This window comes from Babylonia areolata, chromosome 23, assembly GCF_041734735.1.
Source record: "Babylonia areolata isolate BAREFJ2019XMU chromosome 23, ASM4173473v1, whole genome shotgun sequence".
NCBI lineage: Eukaryota > Metazoa > Mollusca > Gastropoda > Neogastropoda > Buccinidae > Babylonia > Babylonia areolata.
The window spans coordinates 4,780,806-4,800,428 of NC_134898.1; the positions used below are offsets into that span (position 1 = coordinate 4,780,806).

At 44.4% G+C, this 19,623-nt stretch overlaps 1 protein-coding gene across 11 annotated transcripts in view; it reads left to right on the plus strand.

The window, feature by feature from the left end:
• LOC143297920 (dystrophin-like) overlaps positions 1–19,623 on the plus strand; it is a 477,394-nt gene that overhangs the window by 418,789 nt on the left and 38,982 nt on the right. For all 11 annotated transcript variants that reach the window (XM_076610493.1, XM_076610497.1, XM_076610494.1 and 8 more), the window contains 4 exons: positions 5,752–5,921; positions 12,214–12,370; positions 13,955–14,063; positions 17,371–17,531. In XM_076610493.1, coding sequence (XP_076466608.1) covers positions 5,752–5,921; positions 12,214–12,370; positions 13,955–14,063; positions 17,371–17,531 — 597 coding nt within the window. The remainder of the gene's footprint in view (positions 1–5,751; positions 5,922–12,213; positions 12,371–13,954; positions 14,064–17,370; positions 17,532–19,623) is intronic.

Here is a 19,623-nt window from a genome sequence, read left to right on the forward strand (position 1 = left end):
AGATCCCAGTCAATCAGACTGTACATCAGTGAGGGTTACAGGTTTTAAGCTGAACGATCCCAATCAATCAGACTGTACATCAGTGAGGGTTACAGGTTTTAAGCTGAACGATCCCAATCAATCAGACTGTACATCAGTGAGGGTTACAGGTTTTAAGCTGAACGATCCCAATCTATCAGACTGTACATCAGTGAGGGTTACAGGTTTTAAGCTGAACGATCCCAATCTATCAGACTGTACATCAGTGAGGGTTACAGGTTTTAAGCTGAACGATCCCAATCAATCAGACTGTACATCAGTGAGGGTTACAGGTTTTAAGCTGAACGATCCCAATCAATCAGACTGTACATCAGTGAGGGATACAGGTTAAGTTGAAAGATCCCAATCAATCAGACTGTACATCAGTGAGGGATACAGGTTAAGTTGAAAGATCCCAATCAATCAGACTGTTCATAGTGAGGGATACAGGTTAAGTTGAAAGATCCCAATCAATCAGACTGTACATCAGTGAGGGATACAGGTTAAGTTGAAAGATCCCAATCAATCAGACTGTTCATAGTGAGGGATACAGGTTAAGTTGAAAGATCCCAATCAATCAGACTGTTCATAGTGAGGGATACAGGTTAAGTTGAAAGATCCCAATCAATCAGACTGTACATCAGTGAGGGATACAGGTTAAGTTGAAAGATCCCAATCAATCAGACTGTACATCAGTGAGGGTTACAGGTTTTAATCTGAACGATCCCAATCTATCAGACTGTACATCAGTGAGGGTTACAGGTTTTAAGCTGAACGATCCCAATCAATCAGACTGTACATCAGTGAGGGTTACAGGTTTTAATCTGAACGATCCCAATCTATCAGACTGTACATCAGTGAGGGTTACAGGTTTTAAGCTGAACGATCCCAATCAATCAGACTGTACATCAGTGAGGGTTACAGGTTTTAATCTGAACGATCCCAATCAATCAGACTGTACATCAGTGAGGGTTACAGGTTTTAATCTGAACGATCCCAATCAATCAGACTGTACATCAGTGAGGGTTACAGGTTTTAAGCTGAACGATCCCAATCAATCAGACTGTACATCAGTGAGGGATACAGGTTAAGTTGAACGATCCCAATCAATCAGACTGTACATCAGTGAGAGATACAGGTTAAGTTGAAAGATCCCAATCAATCAGACTGTTCATAGTTAGGGATACAGGTTAAGTTGAAAGATCCCAATCAATCAGACTGTACATCAGTGAGGGATACAGGTTAAGTTGAAAGATCCCAATCAATCAGACTGTTCATAGTGAGGGATACAGGTTAAGTTGAAAGATCCCAATCAATCAGACTGTTCATAGTGAGGGTTACAGGTTTTAAGCTGAAAGATCCCAATCAATCAGACTGTTCATAGTGAGGGATACAGGTTAAGTTGAACGATCCCAGTCAATCACACTGTACATCAGTGAGGGTTACAGGTTAAGTTGAACGATCCCAATCAATCAGACTGTACATCAGTGAGGGTTACAGGTTAAGCTGAACGATCCCAATCAATAAGACTGTACATCAGTGAGGGTTAGAGGTTAAGTTGAAAGATCCCAGTCAATAAGACTGTACATCAGTGAGGGTTACAGGTTAAGCTGAACGATCCCAATCATTCAGACTGTACATCAGTGAGGGTTACAGGTTAAGCTGAACGATCCCAATCAATCAGACTACATCAGTGAGGGTTACAGGTTTTAAGTTGAACGATCCCAATCAATCAGACTGTACATCAGTGAGGGTTACAGGTTAATCTGAACGATCCCAGTCAATCAGACTACATCAGTGAGGGTTACAGGTTAATCTGAACGATCCCAGTCAATCAGACTACATCAGTGAGGGTTACAAGTTAATCTGAACGATCCCAGTCAATCAGACTGTACATCAGTGAGGGTTACAGGTTAAGTTGAAAGATCCCAATCAATCAGACTGTACATCAGTGAGGGTTACAGGTTAAGTTGAAAGATCCCAATCAATCAGACTGTACATCAGTGAGGGTTACAGGTTAAGTTGAAAGATCCCAATCAATCAGACTGTACATCAGTGAGGGTTACAGGTTAAGCTGAACGATCCCAGTCAATCAGACTGTACATCAGTGAGGGTTACAGGTTAATCTGAACGATCCCAGTCAATCAGACTACATCAGTGAGGGATACAGGTTGAGTTGAAAGATCCCAATCAATCAGACTGTACATCAGTGAGGGATACAGGTTGAGTTGAAAGATCCCATTGCCAATCCTCTCTATCCACCATGTCAACCCTCCCCAACCAAAGCCAGGTACCCAGTCACTCCAGGGCGGGGTTAGGAAAATCAGAGTAAAGTGCCCATCGGCAGGACACAGCACCATGCCAAAACTGGGCTTGGAACCCTAATCACTGGTGAACCCCGGATCAGAAGTCCAGCAGCGCCTGGCGGACTCTGCCATGGTGCTTCCAGTGCTTCAGTGCAGGAAGGAAATTCCTGGGGTTTGATTTGTTGTAGCAGTGTGCTGGCCTGATTGTGATGAAAGTTGTGACAGAAGTGGTAAAGCTTGGCGAAAGGACTTGGGTAACAGAAATAATCGTATTGATACACAGACGAGTGGACGGGTGGATGGATGGATTCATTAGATTCAAGGGGAAAAAACCGGGTTTGATGAATAAATAAGACAGATTCAGGCAAGGGAACAGGAAACTGCTTCTGTGACAGTTTTAGCAGCAGTTTCTGTTGGATTGCACTTCCAGCACCTTGCTCCTTTTAGTGGTGTCGTTTATGTGGACCTGTCAGCACGCTCTGACTCCTCCTTGAAACTGAAACTGAAAACTGCACTTTGAAGCGTTATCCATTCCACTTGCTCCAGCCTCTTGTCTTAACCTTCAGCCTCCAGTGGTGTTCATGAACGTGGTGATGGTAAAGGAATGAGGTGTATATAGCAACAGGCATGTTTTGATATTTGATGATGAGGATATCTTTATCGTGAGGATCTCTTCTCCCCCAAGACCATGTAGTGTAAATGGGAAGCAGCCACTTTATTTTAGATTTACAACAGCTGTTCATGGGCATGATGACCGTCAAGGGTACAGATATCACCTGAACGATAGCAGAGGGAAGGAAAAGATATCGAGGTGATAAATATCTCCTTGCGTCAGCTGTCAGTTGTGCTCAGCCATGCGCTATGTGAAAGTGCCTCCTCCCTACACCTCTGGGTATGCAGTCATTAGGAAAAGGAGACGTATGCTGTGTGTTTTGCATCATCCCCTCTGTGGATGGCTCCAGACTTTTGGGGAGGGGTGCAGGTGAGGTTGCCCGTTTCTTGGCGTGGCTTACGTCCCCCCCCCCCCCAAGGATAGTTTTGTTTGAAGTTGTTTTCACCTTTCCACCCTCACTCCATGATCAGCTACATAGATATGTATTTAAAATGTGTGTGTGTGTGTGTGTGTGCATTATGCAGACTGATTTCATGGTTATAACCTCAGAACAGTTTCTCTCTCTCTCTCTCTCTCTCTCTCTCTCTCTCTCTCTCCCTCCCTCCCTCCTCTCCCTCTCTCTCTCTCTCTAAATCCATATCTCTTTCACTTCTACCCATTGCAGCTAAAAGGAGTTGATATTCAGGATGACTTTGACCTCGTTCACAGAATCAGATGTGACAACATACTTGTGTTATATATATATATATATATATATATATAGTCATGTGCTAGTGTTTCATTTTAGACATTGGCTAGGTACCAGCCACAACAGAAATAAAGGTCGAAATGAAGTGAAGTTCCCCACAAAGAATAAGAAGAGAGTGGTCTCCCTTGTCCCACGCTGTCCCAGTGATTGACAGAGCAGGTGGGAGGGATGGGGGAAGGGAGGGGGTGTGGAGGCCTTGAGAGTCTTTATCTCCCTTTTGTTTCCCACTGCATGCCAGCAGTTGTCTGGGGAGGGGGTGGGGATCCACAACTTTTATCTCCCTGCCACCCCCCCTCACCCCTCCTTTTTTTATGGGATGCCAGCAGTTACAGGGAAAAGAGCTCGGAAGTATTTGCTTATAATTATATTGGCGCGTGTGTGCGTGAGCTGGTGCGGGTGCACGCGCACGTGTGTGTGTGTGTGACTGAGTTACATTCCGTGTTATTTTTTCATGTTTTGCGTTTAAGGTTTTGTTGTTTTTTTCTGTTATTGTCTACCATGTCCATTCTGATTTTTTATATTTTTTTCTTTTCTTCTTTTTTTTTAATTTTTTTTTTATGTGTGTGTGTGTGTGATGGCATGGTGTAAAGAAGCTTTCAGCTTATCCAGTTTACCCTCAATAAAACATTTGTCTTCTCTCTCTCTCTCTCTCTCTCTTTCTCTCTCTCTCTCTCTCTCTGCACTTTCGTTGTGGATGTAGATTAGCAAGGACATATCAGGAAAAAAAAAAAATAGGCCATACCTAAAATTTTAATCCTAGAAGAAAAACGTTTTTATGTTCTGAGCTCACTTCCTCTCTCACTCTCTTGCTCTCGCTCTCTCTCTTTTTCGCTCTCTCCAAAGGAAGCCTTTATTTCCATCCTTCTTTCACCTCATCTTTCTTTCTCTCTCTCTCTTCCTATCTTTTCACCCTTGACTTGAAGTAGATGCTAACATGGCGATAGCCTTGAGATGGCCTTCGGGGTTGGAGAAGCTCTAAGTACCCTGATTTGATTCCTACCTCCCCCCCCCCCCCCCCCCCCCCCAATCAATTCACTACCTTTTTTCCTTTTGTGGCAATGTTCACACACACACACCATTGTTAACACACACACACACACACCGTTGTTGCAGTGTTCACACACACCCACCATTGTGGCAGTGTTAACACACACACACACACACCATTGTGGCAGTGTTAACATACACACACATACACACACACACCATTGTTAACACACACACCATTGTGGCAGTGTTAACACACACACACACACACACACACACACACACACACACACGCACCATTGTGGCAGCGTTCACACACACACACCATTGTGGCAGTGTTCACACACACACACACACACACACACACACACACCATTGTGGCAGCGTTCACACACACACACACCACATACACACACACACACACACACACACCATTGTGGCAGCGTTCACACACACACCATTGAGGCAGTGTTCACACACACACACACACACACACCACTGTGGCAGCATTTACACACACACACATCATTGTGGTAGCATTCACACACACACACACACCATTGTGGCAGCGTTCACACACACACACACACACACACACACACACACACCACTGTGGCAGCATTTACACACACACACATCGTGGTAGCGTTCACACACACACACACACATCGTGGTAGCGTTCACACACACACACACACACACCATTGTGGCAGTGTTCACACATACACACGCCATTGTGGTAGCGTTCACACACACACACACCATTGTGGCAGCGTTCACACACACACACACCACTGTGGCAGCATTTACACACACACACACCATTGTGGCAGCGTTCACACACACACACACCATTGTGGCAGCGTTCACACACACACACACCATTGTGGCAGCGTTCACACACACACACACACACACCATTGTGGCAGCGTTCACACACACACACACCATTGAGGCAGTGTTCACACACACACACACTACTGTGGCAGCATTTACACACACACATCATTGTGGCAGCGTTCACACACACACACCATTGTGGCAGTGTTCACACACACACACCATTCTTGCTGTTACAGGACCTGCAGGCAGAGGTGGAAGCACAGCAAGGTGTGTACGACTCGCTGACGTCCACAGGGAACCAGCTGGTGCCCACCATGGGGGGACCCGACGCCCAGAAACTGCAGAACCGTCTGGAGGAGATGAACCGGCGCTGGCTGCACCTCATGACCAAGTCCATGGAGATCAGGTCTGTTGGGGCGGCGGCTTTCTTCCTCGGTGGTGACTGTCATGTCTGTTGAAATCCTTAACTTCCTCCTGTGTGGTGACTGTCATTGTGTCGGTTGAAATCCTTTAACTTCCTCCTGTGTGGTGACTGTCGTTGTGTCGGTTGAAATCCTTTAACTTCCTCCTGTGTGGTGACTGTCGTTGTGTCTGTTGAAATCCTTAACTTCCTCCTGTGTGGTGACTGTCGTTGTGTCGGTTGAAATCCTTTAACTTCCTCCTGTGTGGTGACTGTCATGTCTGTTGAAATCCTTTAACTTCCTCCTGTGTGGAGACTGTCGTTGTGTCGGTTGAAATCCTTAACTTCCTCCTGTGTGGTGACTGTCGTTGTGTCGGTTGAAATCCTTTAACTTCCTCCTGTGTGGTGACTGTCATGTCTGTTGAAATCCTTTAACTTCCTCCTGTGTGGTGACTGTCGTTGTGTCTGTTGAAATCCTTTAACTTCCTCCTGTGTGGTGACTGTCGTTGTGTCTGTTGAAATCCTTTAACTTCCTCCTGTGTGGGGACTGTCGTTGTGTCTGTTGAAATCCTTTAACTTCCTCCTGTGTGGTGACTGTCGTTGTGTCGGTTGAAATCCTTTAACTTCCTCCTGTGTGGAGACTGTCGTTGTGTCGGTTGAAATCCTTTAACTTCCTCCTGTGTGGTGACTGTCGTTGTGTCTGTTGAAATCCTTTAACTTCCTCCTGTGTGGTGACTGTCGTTGTGTCGGTTGAAATCCTTTAACTTCCTCCTGTGTGGAGACTGTCGTTGTGTCTGTTGAAATCCTTTAACTTCCTCCTGTGTGGTGACTGTCGTTGTGTCGGTTGAAATCCTTTAACTTCCTCCTGTGTGGAGACTGTCGTTGTGTCTGTTGAAATCCTTTAACTTCCTCCTGTGTGTGACTGTCGTTGTGTCTGTTGAAATCCTTTAACTTCCTCCTGTGTGGTGACTGTCGTTGTGTCTGTTGAAATCCTTTAACTTCCTCCTGTGTGGTGACTGTTGTTGTGTCGGTTGAAATCCTTAACTTCCTCCTGTGTGGAGACTGTCGTTGTGTCTGTTGAAATCCTTAACTTCCTCCTGTGTGGAGACTGTCGTTGTGTCTGTTGAAATCCTTTAACTTCCTCCTGTGTGGAGACTGTCGTTGTGTCGGTTGAAATCCTTTAACTTCCTCCTGTGTGGTGACTGTCATTGTGTCGGTTGAAATCCTTTAACTTCCTCCTGTGTGGTGACTGTCGTTGTGTCTGTTGAAATCCTTTAACTTCCTCCTGTGCGGTGACTGTCGTTGTGTCTGTTGAAATCCTTTAACTTCCTCCTGTGTGGTGACTGTCGTTGTGTCTGTTGAAATCCTTTAACTTCCTCCTGTGTGGTGACTGTCGTTGTGTCGGTTGAAATCCTTAACTTCCTCCTGTGTGGAGACTGTCGTTGTGTCTGTTGAAATCCTTTAACTTCCTCCTGTGTGGTGACTGTTGTTGTGTCTGTTGAAATCCTTTAACTTCCTCCTGTGTGGTGACTGTCGTTGTGTCTGTTGAAATCCTTTAACTTCCTCCTGTGTGGTGACTGTTGTTGTGTCTGTTGAAATCCTTAACTTCCTCCTGTGTGGTGACTGTCGTTGTGTCTGTTGAAATCCTTTAACTTCCTCCTGTGTGGTGACTGTCGTTGTGTCTGTTGAAATCCTTTAACTTCCTCCTGTGTGGTGACTGTTGTTGTGTCGGTTGAAATCCTTTAACTTCCTCCTGTGTGGTGACTGTTGTTGTGTCGGTTGAAATCCTTTAACTTCCTCCTGTGTGGTGACTGTTGTTGTGTCGGTTGAAATCCTTAACTTCCTCCTGTGTGGTGACTGTCGTTGTGTCTGTTGAAATCCTTTAACTTCCTCCTGTGTGGTGACTGTCGTTGTGTCGGTTGAAATCCTTTAACTTCCTCCTGTGTGGTGACTGTCGTTGTGTATGTTGAAAATTTTGGGCTAATTTCTCCCCTGTCATTGTGCTGAGGCAGGTTGTACAAACTTCATCACTGCAGCAGTTTGTTCACCTTTGGAGGAGTGGATGAGAAAGTACACACTGTTGCACTTAATGCTTATTCTTGCACTTCATTGCTGCAGCAGTCATGTTTATTCATCTTCGGAGGAGTGAATGATGAAGTACACATCATTGCTCACAATGTTTATTCTTGCACTTCATTAATGCAGCAGCCATGTTTATTCTTGCGCTTCATTGCTGCAGCAGTCATGTTTATTCTTGCACTTCATTGCTCTTCATTGCTGCAGCAGTCATGTTTATTCTTGCACTTCATTGCTGCAGCAGTCATGTTTATTCTTGCACTTCATTGCTGCAGCAGTCATGTTTATTCTTGCACTTCATTGCTCTTCATTGCTGCAGCAGTCATGTTTATTCTTGCACTTCAGTGCTGCAGCAGTCATGTTTATTCTTGCACTTCATTGCTCTTCATTGCTGCAGCAGTCATGTTTATTCTTGCACTTCAGTGCTGCAGCAGTCATGTTTATTCGTGCACTTCATTGCTGCAGCAGTCATGTTTATTCTTGCACTTCACTGCTGCAGCAGTGATTATTCATTGCTACAGCGGTCATGTTTATTCTTGCACTTATCACTGCAGCAGTCATGTTTATTTGTGATTGGAGGAGTTGACAAGGAAGTACGCACTGTTGCTTTTAACGACTGCAGCATTTTTATTGATCTGCACACTTGCTTGCAGTGGCTGCAGCAGTGATGTTTCTTCATGCTTTTCAGTGGCTGCAGCAGTGATGTTTCTTCATGCTTTTCAGTGGCTGCAGCAGTGATGTTTCTTCATGCTTTTCAGTGGCTGCAGCAGTGATGTTTATTCATGCACTTCAGTGCTGCAGTAGTGATGTTTCTTCATGCACTTCAGTGCTGCAGCAGTGATGTTTCTTCATGCTTTTCAGTGGCTGCAGCAGTCATGTTTATTCGTGCACTTCAGTGCTGCAGCAGTCATGTTTATTCTTGCACTTCACTGCTGCAGCAGTGATGTTTATTCTATCTCAGGAGGAAAGATGGAGAAGTATACTGTGTACACCGTTGCTCTTGATGGCTGCCGCAGTCATGCCTGTCCAAGGCAGAGCGATAAGCAAAATATACACTGGTGCTTTGTGGTCATACTCCCAGAGCCGTGCGTGCCCAAGTTGAAGTGAGCCACCTGTCACAGTATCTACCACCAAGCCAGACAGAAAACAGGTGGTGGTTTGGTCCAGTGGTTTAAACACCTGACTAGGAAACCACCAGGGCCCACCAGGTTCGATTCTCACAAATACTGTGATTTTTTTTTGTTTTTTTTTTACACCTCCCACTCCCCTTCCTCCGGCTAGAGTTGGAGTGGTGGTGGCTTAGTGGTTATGCACCTGTTGAGGGTCCTTGGGTTCGATTCACACTTTTACAGATCAGGATTTTTACTCCATCATCTTCCACTAGACCTTGAGGTAAGTCATTTGGATGAGAAGTTACACCCAAGGACCCATGTGTAGCATGCACTTAGCGCATGTAAAAGACCCCACGGAGACTCAAGGGTTGTCCCTGGCAAAATTCTGCACGAAAAAACAAACAAACAACACTTTATACAAGAAAAACACTTCCGGACAAAAAAAAAAAAGGAACGGAAAAAAAAAGGGGTGACGCTGCACTGTAGAGACATGTTCTCCCTGGGGAGAGCAGCCCGCATTACACACAGAGAATTGTGTTGTGACAAAGAGTAATGCGGAACACAAGGACAAAAATTCATTCCATCATTCTGCTTCTTCCCAAATTCTAGTTATTGTTGTTGTTGGGTTTGGTTTGGTTTTTTCCCCTATTATTTGTTGCTGTGTGATTTTTTTTTTTTTTTTTTTTTTTTTGTGATGTCTTCCTTATTTTAGTTTATGTTTTCAGGGCTGCTCCTTGAAAGCAATTCCAGGAAATTCATTTCTCCACTGGAGATGTTTGTCGTTATCCAGTTTATTTCTTTGTTAGCTTTATTGATTTAATGTCACTGTTCTTGTGTGTATATATATATATATCTTATTTTCTTTTTCCTTTGCAATCGTTTCATTTCTTTGTATTCTGTTCAGTCGTTGTTTGGATATTTATGTTTCTTCTCTGCTTAGAGTTATTTATTTTTGTTTTGTGTGTGTGTGTGTGTGTGTTGTTGTTGTTGTTTTTCCAGTCTTCATCTTAATGGAATTGAATCCATAAAATGAATCTCCTATACTATAGAGGTTTCTTTATTCTGTTTGTTCATTATTTCACCCCTGCATTTTTTCTGTGTGTGAGTGTGTGTGTGTGTGTGTGTGTGTGTGTGTCTTTCTCTCTGTCCATTTTTCTCCCCTTTTCTTGTCCTGAGTGGGAAAGAGCGAACAGAGAGTGTTAATATTCTTCATACATTCTTGTCTGTTCTGTCTTGTTTTCTTTATGTAGGCATGTACATTGTATTGTTTGTTTGTTTGTAGTTGTTTGGGTGTTGTTGTTTTGTTGTTTGTTTTTTTTGTTTGTTGTTTTTTGGTCACAACAGATTTCTGTTTGAAATTCAGACTGCTTTCCACACAGAGAGCATGTCACCCGTATATAACAATATTATGTTGTTGTTGATTTTTTTTCAATATCTACAGTTGTACTTGTTTTACTGTCAAAGTAGATTTTTTCTATTTGATTTTGCCCATGGTGACCTTTCTGTTGCCATGGATTGTTGGTTGTTGTTGTTTTTTTGGGGGGTGAGGGGGGGTGGGGTTTGGGGGGGGCGGGGTTGTGTGCACTGAATGCATGTTTCACACTGGTCCTCAGTTTATCATCTCATGCAATGGACTACCCACCACTTAAGGTCTTGTGGAGGGGGAATAAAGATCCTGGTCCATAAAGTGTACAGTGTATGCTTTGTATATATATCTGTCTGTCTGGTGCCGGATCTATGCAAAGGCAAATAAATCCATGTTTGTGGAACAAGTCAAGGTCCGACAATTTGGCAAACATGCCATTTCTGATCTCTTTTAAAAAAAACAAAATGGATGGGGGGGTGGGGGGGGGGGCTCAGGATAGGGGGCTGCCTGGTCATCTACACCAGTTCAGAAGGGTGGTGGTGGTAGCTATTTTGGAGAAAAAAGGAAAAAAAAACTAAAAGAATGCAGAGATTTGATAAAGTAAAGGAGGTAGGTGACAGAAAGCGTAAGGTCCAGAGACAGTGGAGTGATGGCCTGGAGGTAACGCGTCCGCCTAGGAAGCGAGAGAATCTGAGCGGGCTGGTTCGAATCACGGCTCAGCCGCCGATATTTTCTCCCCCTCCACTAGACCTTGAGTGGTGGTCTGGACGCTAGTCATTCGGATGAGACGATAAACCGAGGTCCTGTGTGCAGCATGCACCCAAGCGCGCGTAAAAGAACCCACGGCAACAAAAGGGATGTTCCTGGCAAAATTCTGTAGAAAAATCCACTGCGATAGAAAAAACAAATAAAAAAGCACGCAGGAAAAAACACAAAAAATGGGTGGCGCTGTAGTGTAGCGACGCGCTTTCCCTAGGGGAGAGCAGCCCGAATTTCACACAGAGAAATCTGTTGTGATAAAAAGAAATACAAATACAAATAGAAAGAGCGGTGGCCAACTGTGGGGTGTTTGAATCTGGGAACGTGGAGAGAGAGTGGGTCTGGAGCTGATCATATAGAGTGAGGTGGGGTGTAGAGGTGAAGGCAGTCACAGAGGTAGGAAGGGTTAGATAGGAAGGGTTAGAATTGTTTGTTTGCACTTATTATGGATCATGGTTCTCCTGATGTTTGGTTACTGAATTGTATTGCATTGCATTGTATTGCATTGCATTGTATTGCAATGCATTGTATTGTGTTGTATTGTATTTTGTATTGCTTTTTTTTTACTTGCTGCATGTCCTGGAAAATCAAAAAAATCCAACTGCAACATTTTTTCCCGAAGTATCTAGTGGATACAAGTGTACCCTTAGATGGCTTTCCGACCATTGCTGAAGACATTTTGTTAAGACTTACAGAGACGCTGCCAAATATTACTGAAGCCACTTCGTGAAAAGCCAGTACTGTCTGAACAGTACCAAAGCCATTTTGTGAAAGTCCGCAAAATTTCTGTCACTGGCAAAGTAACTTCGGCGAGACAAGTGTGCATGCAGGTAAGCACCAACTGTGTATGTTTGCTGAGGTGTTCCTGAAAATAACAGCCTGTCCCTGATTATAAATATATTGTGTGTTGTTCCTGAAAGCCAGATTTGGGGGTAGGCGTGCCCTGAAGTCCCTGGGAACCCTGTGTGTGTGTGTGTGTGTGCAGGGGACGTCTGGAGACGAGCACGGAGCAGTGGCAGCACCTGCTGCGCACACTGCAGACTCTCATCTCCTGGGTGACCCACCGCCAGCAACAGCTGCAGCAGCAGCAGCCGGTGGGCGGCGACCTGGCCAGCGTCACCAGACAGAGCAACGACAACAGGGTGAGTACAGTCACTGTCTGATCTGTTCTGGTGTGGTCGTTCTCTGTGTCAGGGTAAGGTCGCTCCCTGTGTCGGGGTACGGTCGCTCCCTGTGTCAGGGTATGGTTCCCTGTGTCAGGGTATGGTCGTTCCCTGTGTCAGGGTATGGTCGTTTCCTGTGTCAGGGTATGGTCATTGCCTGTGTGTCAGGGTATGGTCATTGCCTGTGTGTCAGGGTATGGTTGTTTCCTGTATCAAGGTATGGTCATTGCCTGTGTGTCAGGGTATGGTCGTTTCCTGTGTCAGGGTATGGTCATTGCCTGTGTGTCAGGGTATGGTTGTTTCCTGTGTCAGGGTATGGTCGTTCCCTGTGTCAGGGTATGGTCGTTCCCTGTGTCAGGGTATGGTCATTGCCTGTGTGTCAGGGTATGGTTGTTTCCTGTGTCAGGGTATGGTCGTTCCCTGTGTCAGGGTATGGTCGTTCCCTGTGTCGGGGTAAGGTCGTTCCCTGTGTGTCGGGGTATCGTCGTTCCCTGTGTCAGGGTATGGTGATTCCTTGTGTCAGGGTATGGTCGTTCCCTGTATCAAGGTATGGTTATTCCCTGTGTGTCAGGGTATGGTCATTGCCTGTGTGTCAGGGTATGGTCATTGCCTGTGTGTCGGGGTATGGTCGTTCCCTGTATCAAGGTATGGTCATTCCCTGTGTGTCAGGGTATGGTCGCTTCCTGTGTCAGGGTATGGTTGTTCCATGTGTCAGGGTATGGTCGTTCCCTGTGTATCAGGGTATGGTCATTCCATGTGTCAGGGTATGGTCGTTCCCTGTGTATCAGGATATGGTCATTCCATGTGTCAGGGTATGGTCGTTCCCTGTGTATCAGGGTATGGTCATTCCATGTGTCAGGGTATGGTCATTCCATGTGTCAGGGTATGGTCGTTCCCTGTGTCAGGGTATGGTCATTCCATGTGTCAGGGTATGGTCGTTCCATGTGCATCTGGGTATGGTCATTCCATGTGTCGAGGTATTGTCATTCCCTGTGTCAGGGTATGGTCATTGCCTGTGTGTCAGGGTATGGTCATTGCCTATGTGTCAGGGTATAGTCATTCCCTGTGTCAAGGTATTGTTGTTCCCTGTGTCAGTGTATGGTCGTTCCCTGTGTCAGGGTATAGTCGTTCCCTGTGTTAGGGTATAGTCATTCCCTTATCAGAGTATGGTCAAGGTAAGGTCAATGCCTGACCTGTCAGAGTATGGTCATTCCCAGTGTCGGGGTATGGTCAAGGTATTGTCCGCACCTGTCGTAGAAAAAACAAACCTTGACTGTCCTGTACCAGTATGCTGAAATGTCCAGGAGAAAGGATCAAGCACAATACAGTAATGATGATGATGTGATTATGATGATGATGATGATGATGATGATAAATATACATTTATGTAGCGCTTCCAAACCTCTCAAAGTGTCCAAGTTTTCTAGATCGTATGTGTAAGAGACTGTTCAGAGCAGTGATTGCCATCGTCATGGGATGCTCACCATGTTTGTTGTATGTATAAGAGACTGTATAGAGCAGTGAGTGTGACCGTCATGGGATGTTCACCCTGTGTGTGCACAGCAACTGCAGTGCCAGCTGGACATGAAGCGCCCCTTGGTGGAGCAGTGTCTGGAGGCAGGAAAGTTCTACCTCAGGGAGGAGAGTCAACACCCCCCTGAAAGCACCCCAGGTCAGTTCCTCCACAGATGCCAACTGTTACAATTTCGCTGTATTTTGTTGCACTCGATCACAGTTTGGTCTGATGTGACAGCAACATCAAATTTGTTCCGATGAGTTCATATTCAACTACATAGCATGGTCACATGCTTTCCTGTCGTAACATTAACTCACTCAGTACGGCCAGTCCTCTCTTCTCCTTTACACAGACCCCTCGGATGTCCAGTGGGTGTCTGAATGACCCAACCTTTAGATTCTGTCGCCAGAATTGTGGTATTCTTTGTCAATATTCACCTCTTCAGTATAAGAGCCTTCCGCTTGCAATAATTATTTTGATGGTGGTAATTGGGGTGAAATGCTGTTAACGTCTTCTATTTCGCCGTTCGTACGGAGAGAGTTAACCAGATGCTCTAGACCTATGGATCACGAGGCCAGGGCAGTCACTACTAACCTTGGTCTCATGTGATGATACTGGGCTAATCGTGTACATTGAAACTGAATTGAGTGGACCAGTCAACTTAATCATAGCAGTTACATCATGTTGCAGGTACACCCAAGAGCTTGTATGCCTTGTAGATAAAATGTATGTTTGCTGATGGGGCTCAGAGTCCGAGTGTTGTTCCTACCAAATTCAAAATGCTCCCACCAAATTTCCGGATTGTTCCTTCAAATACTTGACAGGTGTTGGCATCTCTGTTCCTGTCTCTCAGGTAAGAGAGTCACCCCTACACACACACTAACCGTTCCCCCCCCCCCTCTCCCCCACCATGTGATACAGTCTTTGACCATGTTAACCTTTCAGCCCTTTAACTCACTCAGTACGGCCAGTCCTCTCTTCTCCTCTACACAGACCCCTCGGATGTCCAGTGGGTGTCTGAATGACCCAATCTTTAGCTTCCGTCGTCAGAATTGTGGTATTCTTTGTCAACATTCACCTCTTCAGTATAAGAGCATTCCGCTTGCAATATTTTGATGATGGTAACTGGGATGAAACGCTGTTAACGTCGTCTCTTTCGCCGTTCATATGGAGAGAGTTAATGTCGTCTGCCTGTGCAGCCTTCCCAGCCTGGCTGCATCAACGGGAAGGGGTGCTTCACTTCAGGCACAAATTTATAGCAGCCTCTCAACCAACAGCTACCGAACTTCACTTTATTACTGAAATGTAATTTTGACACAAATTGCTGAAGTTTCAAGACAAAGGATGTAATAGTATACTTGTAACTTTAAATTTAAAAAAGAAATAGTAACATGTCAGCTTCTGTCGATGTTAAAGCTTGTGGGATATCTACTTGATTGTCTACACTGGTTACTAATTTTATCTTCTTCACTTTCCCATGAATTATCGAAAGAATTATAAGACAAATTGTCATTATCTGGGTTGAATTCACTGCAAGAGTCCATCATAATTTCATTGAGCTCTAAACTGCGCAGTAAGCCTTTGAATGTTTTACCATATCGCAGCCGAAAACCAGATAAAAAACACACTATTCGTTTGATTTTTGGAGCGAAACTTCGTGTGCCAGTGAGGAAGGAAGTTAAGTTGGAGTTACATCCCTTACATAGCAGTTTAATGCATACTAATGAGCTGACAAACCGGTTTAAATAAACGGATTTCTTCGCACGCCTGTCAGGCGGGCTCAGGTGGAGAACGGCGATCAGCGGCGCACACCTCTCTGGCAGGCACAGGGTTGAATGAGTTAATAAACCAAAGACCTATATGATGCAAACATTACTGGCACATTAACTCTCTCCATATGAACGGCGAAAGAGACGACGTTAACAGCGTTTCAGCCCAATTACCATCATCAAAATATTGCAAGCGGAAGGCTCTTATACTGAAGAGGTGAATGTTGACAAAGAATACCACAATTCTGACGACGGAAGCTATAGGTTGGGTCATTCAGACACCCACTGGACATCCGAGAGGTCTGTGTAGAGGAGAAGAGAGGACTGGCCGTACTGAGTGAGTTAAAGAAAGCAACAAAGACTGTCATGGTGCACATGAAGCAACCCACACACTGGGAGACTGCAACAACAAAAAAACGAAGAAGAAAAACCCTCAAGCCACTAGAACAGGCCCAGCCAGGATTCAAACCACACAAAAAAACCACATATCTCCAGAATCTCAGCACAGTGCTTTAACCACTCAGCTACTTCACTCTTAACCCTTTCAGTTCTTTATGCTCAGTGACTACTTTTTGACTAGAGATGTTTTAGTCATTGAGAGTAATATTTTTTCTTAGAACACAGCATGCAAACTACGAAAAGAAAGTAGGCATAACCATACTTTTCTGAAAGGGAAATGATGATCACACTATCCAGTTATAACAATTTCACATAAATTTGATTATTTTGGGATGGGAAATTCTGACAGTTAGGCAGACAGAATTTTCTGTCCTGGGGTACTTTTTAGCACACTGGAGGGGGATGGAAGTTTTGTCTGGGGGCACACAAAGGGAGGGGAGGGGGGGCGTGTGAATCAAGGTAAATTATATGCAGCTTTATACACTGGTTGAACAGTTCACCAAAAGCAGAGACCAGGCTACACACTGTATAACAGCTCTGAAGCAGTAATGGGTTCTGAAATTTGGTGGATTGTTCCCTGTGCCGCTATAAAGAGCATCGTGGGTAAGGTCACTATGTTGAATTGGTTCTTCGTCTCTCGGCCTGTCAAACCCCTTCATGTGGTGAGATTTTGTTGCAGGGGATTTGAAATGTGTGTCTGAATGACGGCCTTTTGATGTGCTGGTGAGTTTCTGATGATCAGGGATGCGTGTGTTTACTGATGCAGTTCTTACGTATTTCCAGCTTTTATTTGGAATGGGGAGAGGAACATAGTGGATATGGAAATGAAAAATACCAATGGTAAAAACAGAAAAGTTTGGTTGAAAGAAATATCAAAAGTTAAAACAGAAAAGTTTTGGCTGAAAGAAATATCAATAGTAAACAGAAAAGTTTGGTTGTACCTGTAAACTAGGTCCAGCTTGCAAATGAAATTGTTCATTTTGACTGGGACATTATATCTGAAACAGGCATGTGTTTATGCATGCTCATGTGCACAGAAAACATGAATTTACACGTTTACTTGCACGCATGCGCACATATGCATATGTGCACGCGAACGCGTGCGCACGCGCGCGCACACACACACACATGCTCCAGACCACACAACCACCACACAACAAAACCTGACCAAAACTGAATGGTTGACAGGCTGCCTTGGCATCCCCCCATCCCCCAATCCATCACCCCCTGTCACACACACACACACACACACCCAGCAATCAGACCCTCAGTGCCACAGTGGCTGTGTGTGACAGAGGAGGGGGGCAGTGCGGGGGCCGCAGCATCCTCCACAGACGCCGAAGCCCAGCAGCTGATCAGCAAGATCCGAACCCAGGTCCAGCAGTTGGACAAGCGATGGGCCGACCTGAACCACACCTGTCGTCTTTGGCAGGGCCGTCTGGACGAAGTGTTGGAGGTAAGATCAGCCTCCCTGCCACTGTGTGTGTGTGTGTGTGTTTCTCTGTGTGTGTGTGTGTGTGTGTTCATCATATCTGCCCTTCTGCAAGAAGATTTTTTTTCTTCTCTCTGATCTAGATTAGCAAGGACAGATCGGAAATGTAGGCCTTTCCTAAAATCTTCATCCTTGCATGAAAAACGTTTCAAGTTCTGAGTTCTCTCTTCTCATAAGTATTATTGATACTTATTCAGTGTATATCTTTGGTCAGTGACTAGACTCTTACACGCTTTGCAACACATGGAGCCCATTGTACAGGAGGCTGCCTACCTGAGTAGAGCCGACTTGACCGCTTCTTTTTTGCATTTATCTTTCGTTTCCTCTGTCAGTCAGTCAGGCAGGCTTCAGTGATGCTCACATACACACTTGTTTATCAGAGTGGGGTTTTCTACAGAATTTTGCTTAGGACAACCGTTTAGCTGCTATGGGTTATTTTAGAGCGTGCTGCACAAAGGACGTTGGTTTATTGTCTTATCTAAATGACGTGAATTTTTGTGTTGTGTTGTATTCTGTTGTGCTGTACTGTATTGTTCATTGTCCTCTTCCTGCCATTGTTAGCTAGCTGTGTATCGCAGTTCATTGTCATCAACAGTAAGTTGCTTGATAGGAGGGGGGGCGGGGGGGGGGTTGTTTTGGTTTAGGTCTTTTTTTCTTTTTTTTTATTCAGTGTGTGTTGTGTTGTAGAGTTCTGTTAGGTTGCCAGTGTTGTGACATGCAGTGATTGTTCTTCTGGTGACGGACGGCTCACAGGACGTGATCGTGTTGCTGTCAGTGTTGTGTCTCTGCTCCACAGCTGTTGTCTGGTCACTGTGTTTCCTTTGTATCTCATTGTCTGAGCACTCTGTTTCCTTTTTATCACATTGTTCACTGTGTTTCCTTTGTATCTCATTGTCTGTTCACTGTGTTTACTTTGTCTCTCATTGTCTGTTCGCTGTGTTTCCTTTGTATCTCATTGTCTGGTCACTGTGTTTACTTTGTATCTCATTGCCTGTTCACTGTGTTTAATTTGTATCTCATTGTCTGTTCGCTGTGTTTCCTTTGTATCTCATTGTCTGTTCACTGTGTTTCCTTTGTATCTCATTGTCTGTTCACTGTGTTTCCTTTGTATCTCATTGTCTGTTCACTGTGTTTCCTTTGTATCTCATTGTCTGAGCACTCTGTTTCCTTTTTATCACATTGTTCGCTGTGTTTCCTTTGTATCTCATTGTCTGGTCACTGTGTTTACTTTGTATCTCATTGCCTGTTCACTGTGTTTAATTTGTATCTCATTGTCTGTTTACTGTGTCCTTTGTATCTCATTGTCTGTTGACTGTGTCCTTTGTATCTCATTGTCTGTTGACTGTGTCCTTTGTATCTCATTGTCTGTTCACTGTGTTTACTTTGTATCTCATTGCCTGTTTACTGTGTTTACTTTGTATCTCATTGTCTGTTCACTCTGTTTCCTTTGTATCTCATTGTCTGTTCGCTGTGTCCTTTGTATCTCATTGTCTGTTCGCTGTGTCCTTTGTATCTCATTGTCTGTTCACTGTGTTTACTTTGTATCTCATTGTCTGTTCACTGTGTCCTTTGTATCTCATTGTCTGTTCGCTGTGTCCTTTGTATCTCATTGTCTGTTCGATGTGTTTCCTTTGTATCTCATTGTCTGTTCGATGTGTTTCCTTTGTATCTCATTGTCTGTTCACTCTGTTTCCTTTGTATCTCATTGTCTGTTCGATGTGTTTCCTTTGTATCTCATTGTCTGTTCGCTGTGTTTAATTTGTATCTCATTGTCTGTTTACCGTGTCCTTTGTATCTCATTGTCTGTTCACTGTGTCCTTTGTATCTCATTGTCTGTTGACTGTTTACTTTGTCTCTCATTGTCTGTTCACTGTGTTTACTTTGTCTCTCATTGTCTGTTCACTGTGTTTACTTTGTATCTCATTGTCTGTTCACTGTGTTTCCTTTGTATCTCATTGTCTGTTCACTGTGTTGGCTTTGTATCTCATTGTCTGTTCAATGTGTTTACTTTGTCTCTCATTGTCTGTTCAATGTGTTTACTTTGTATCTCATTGTC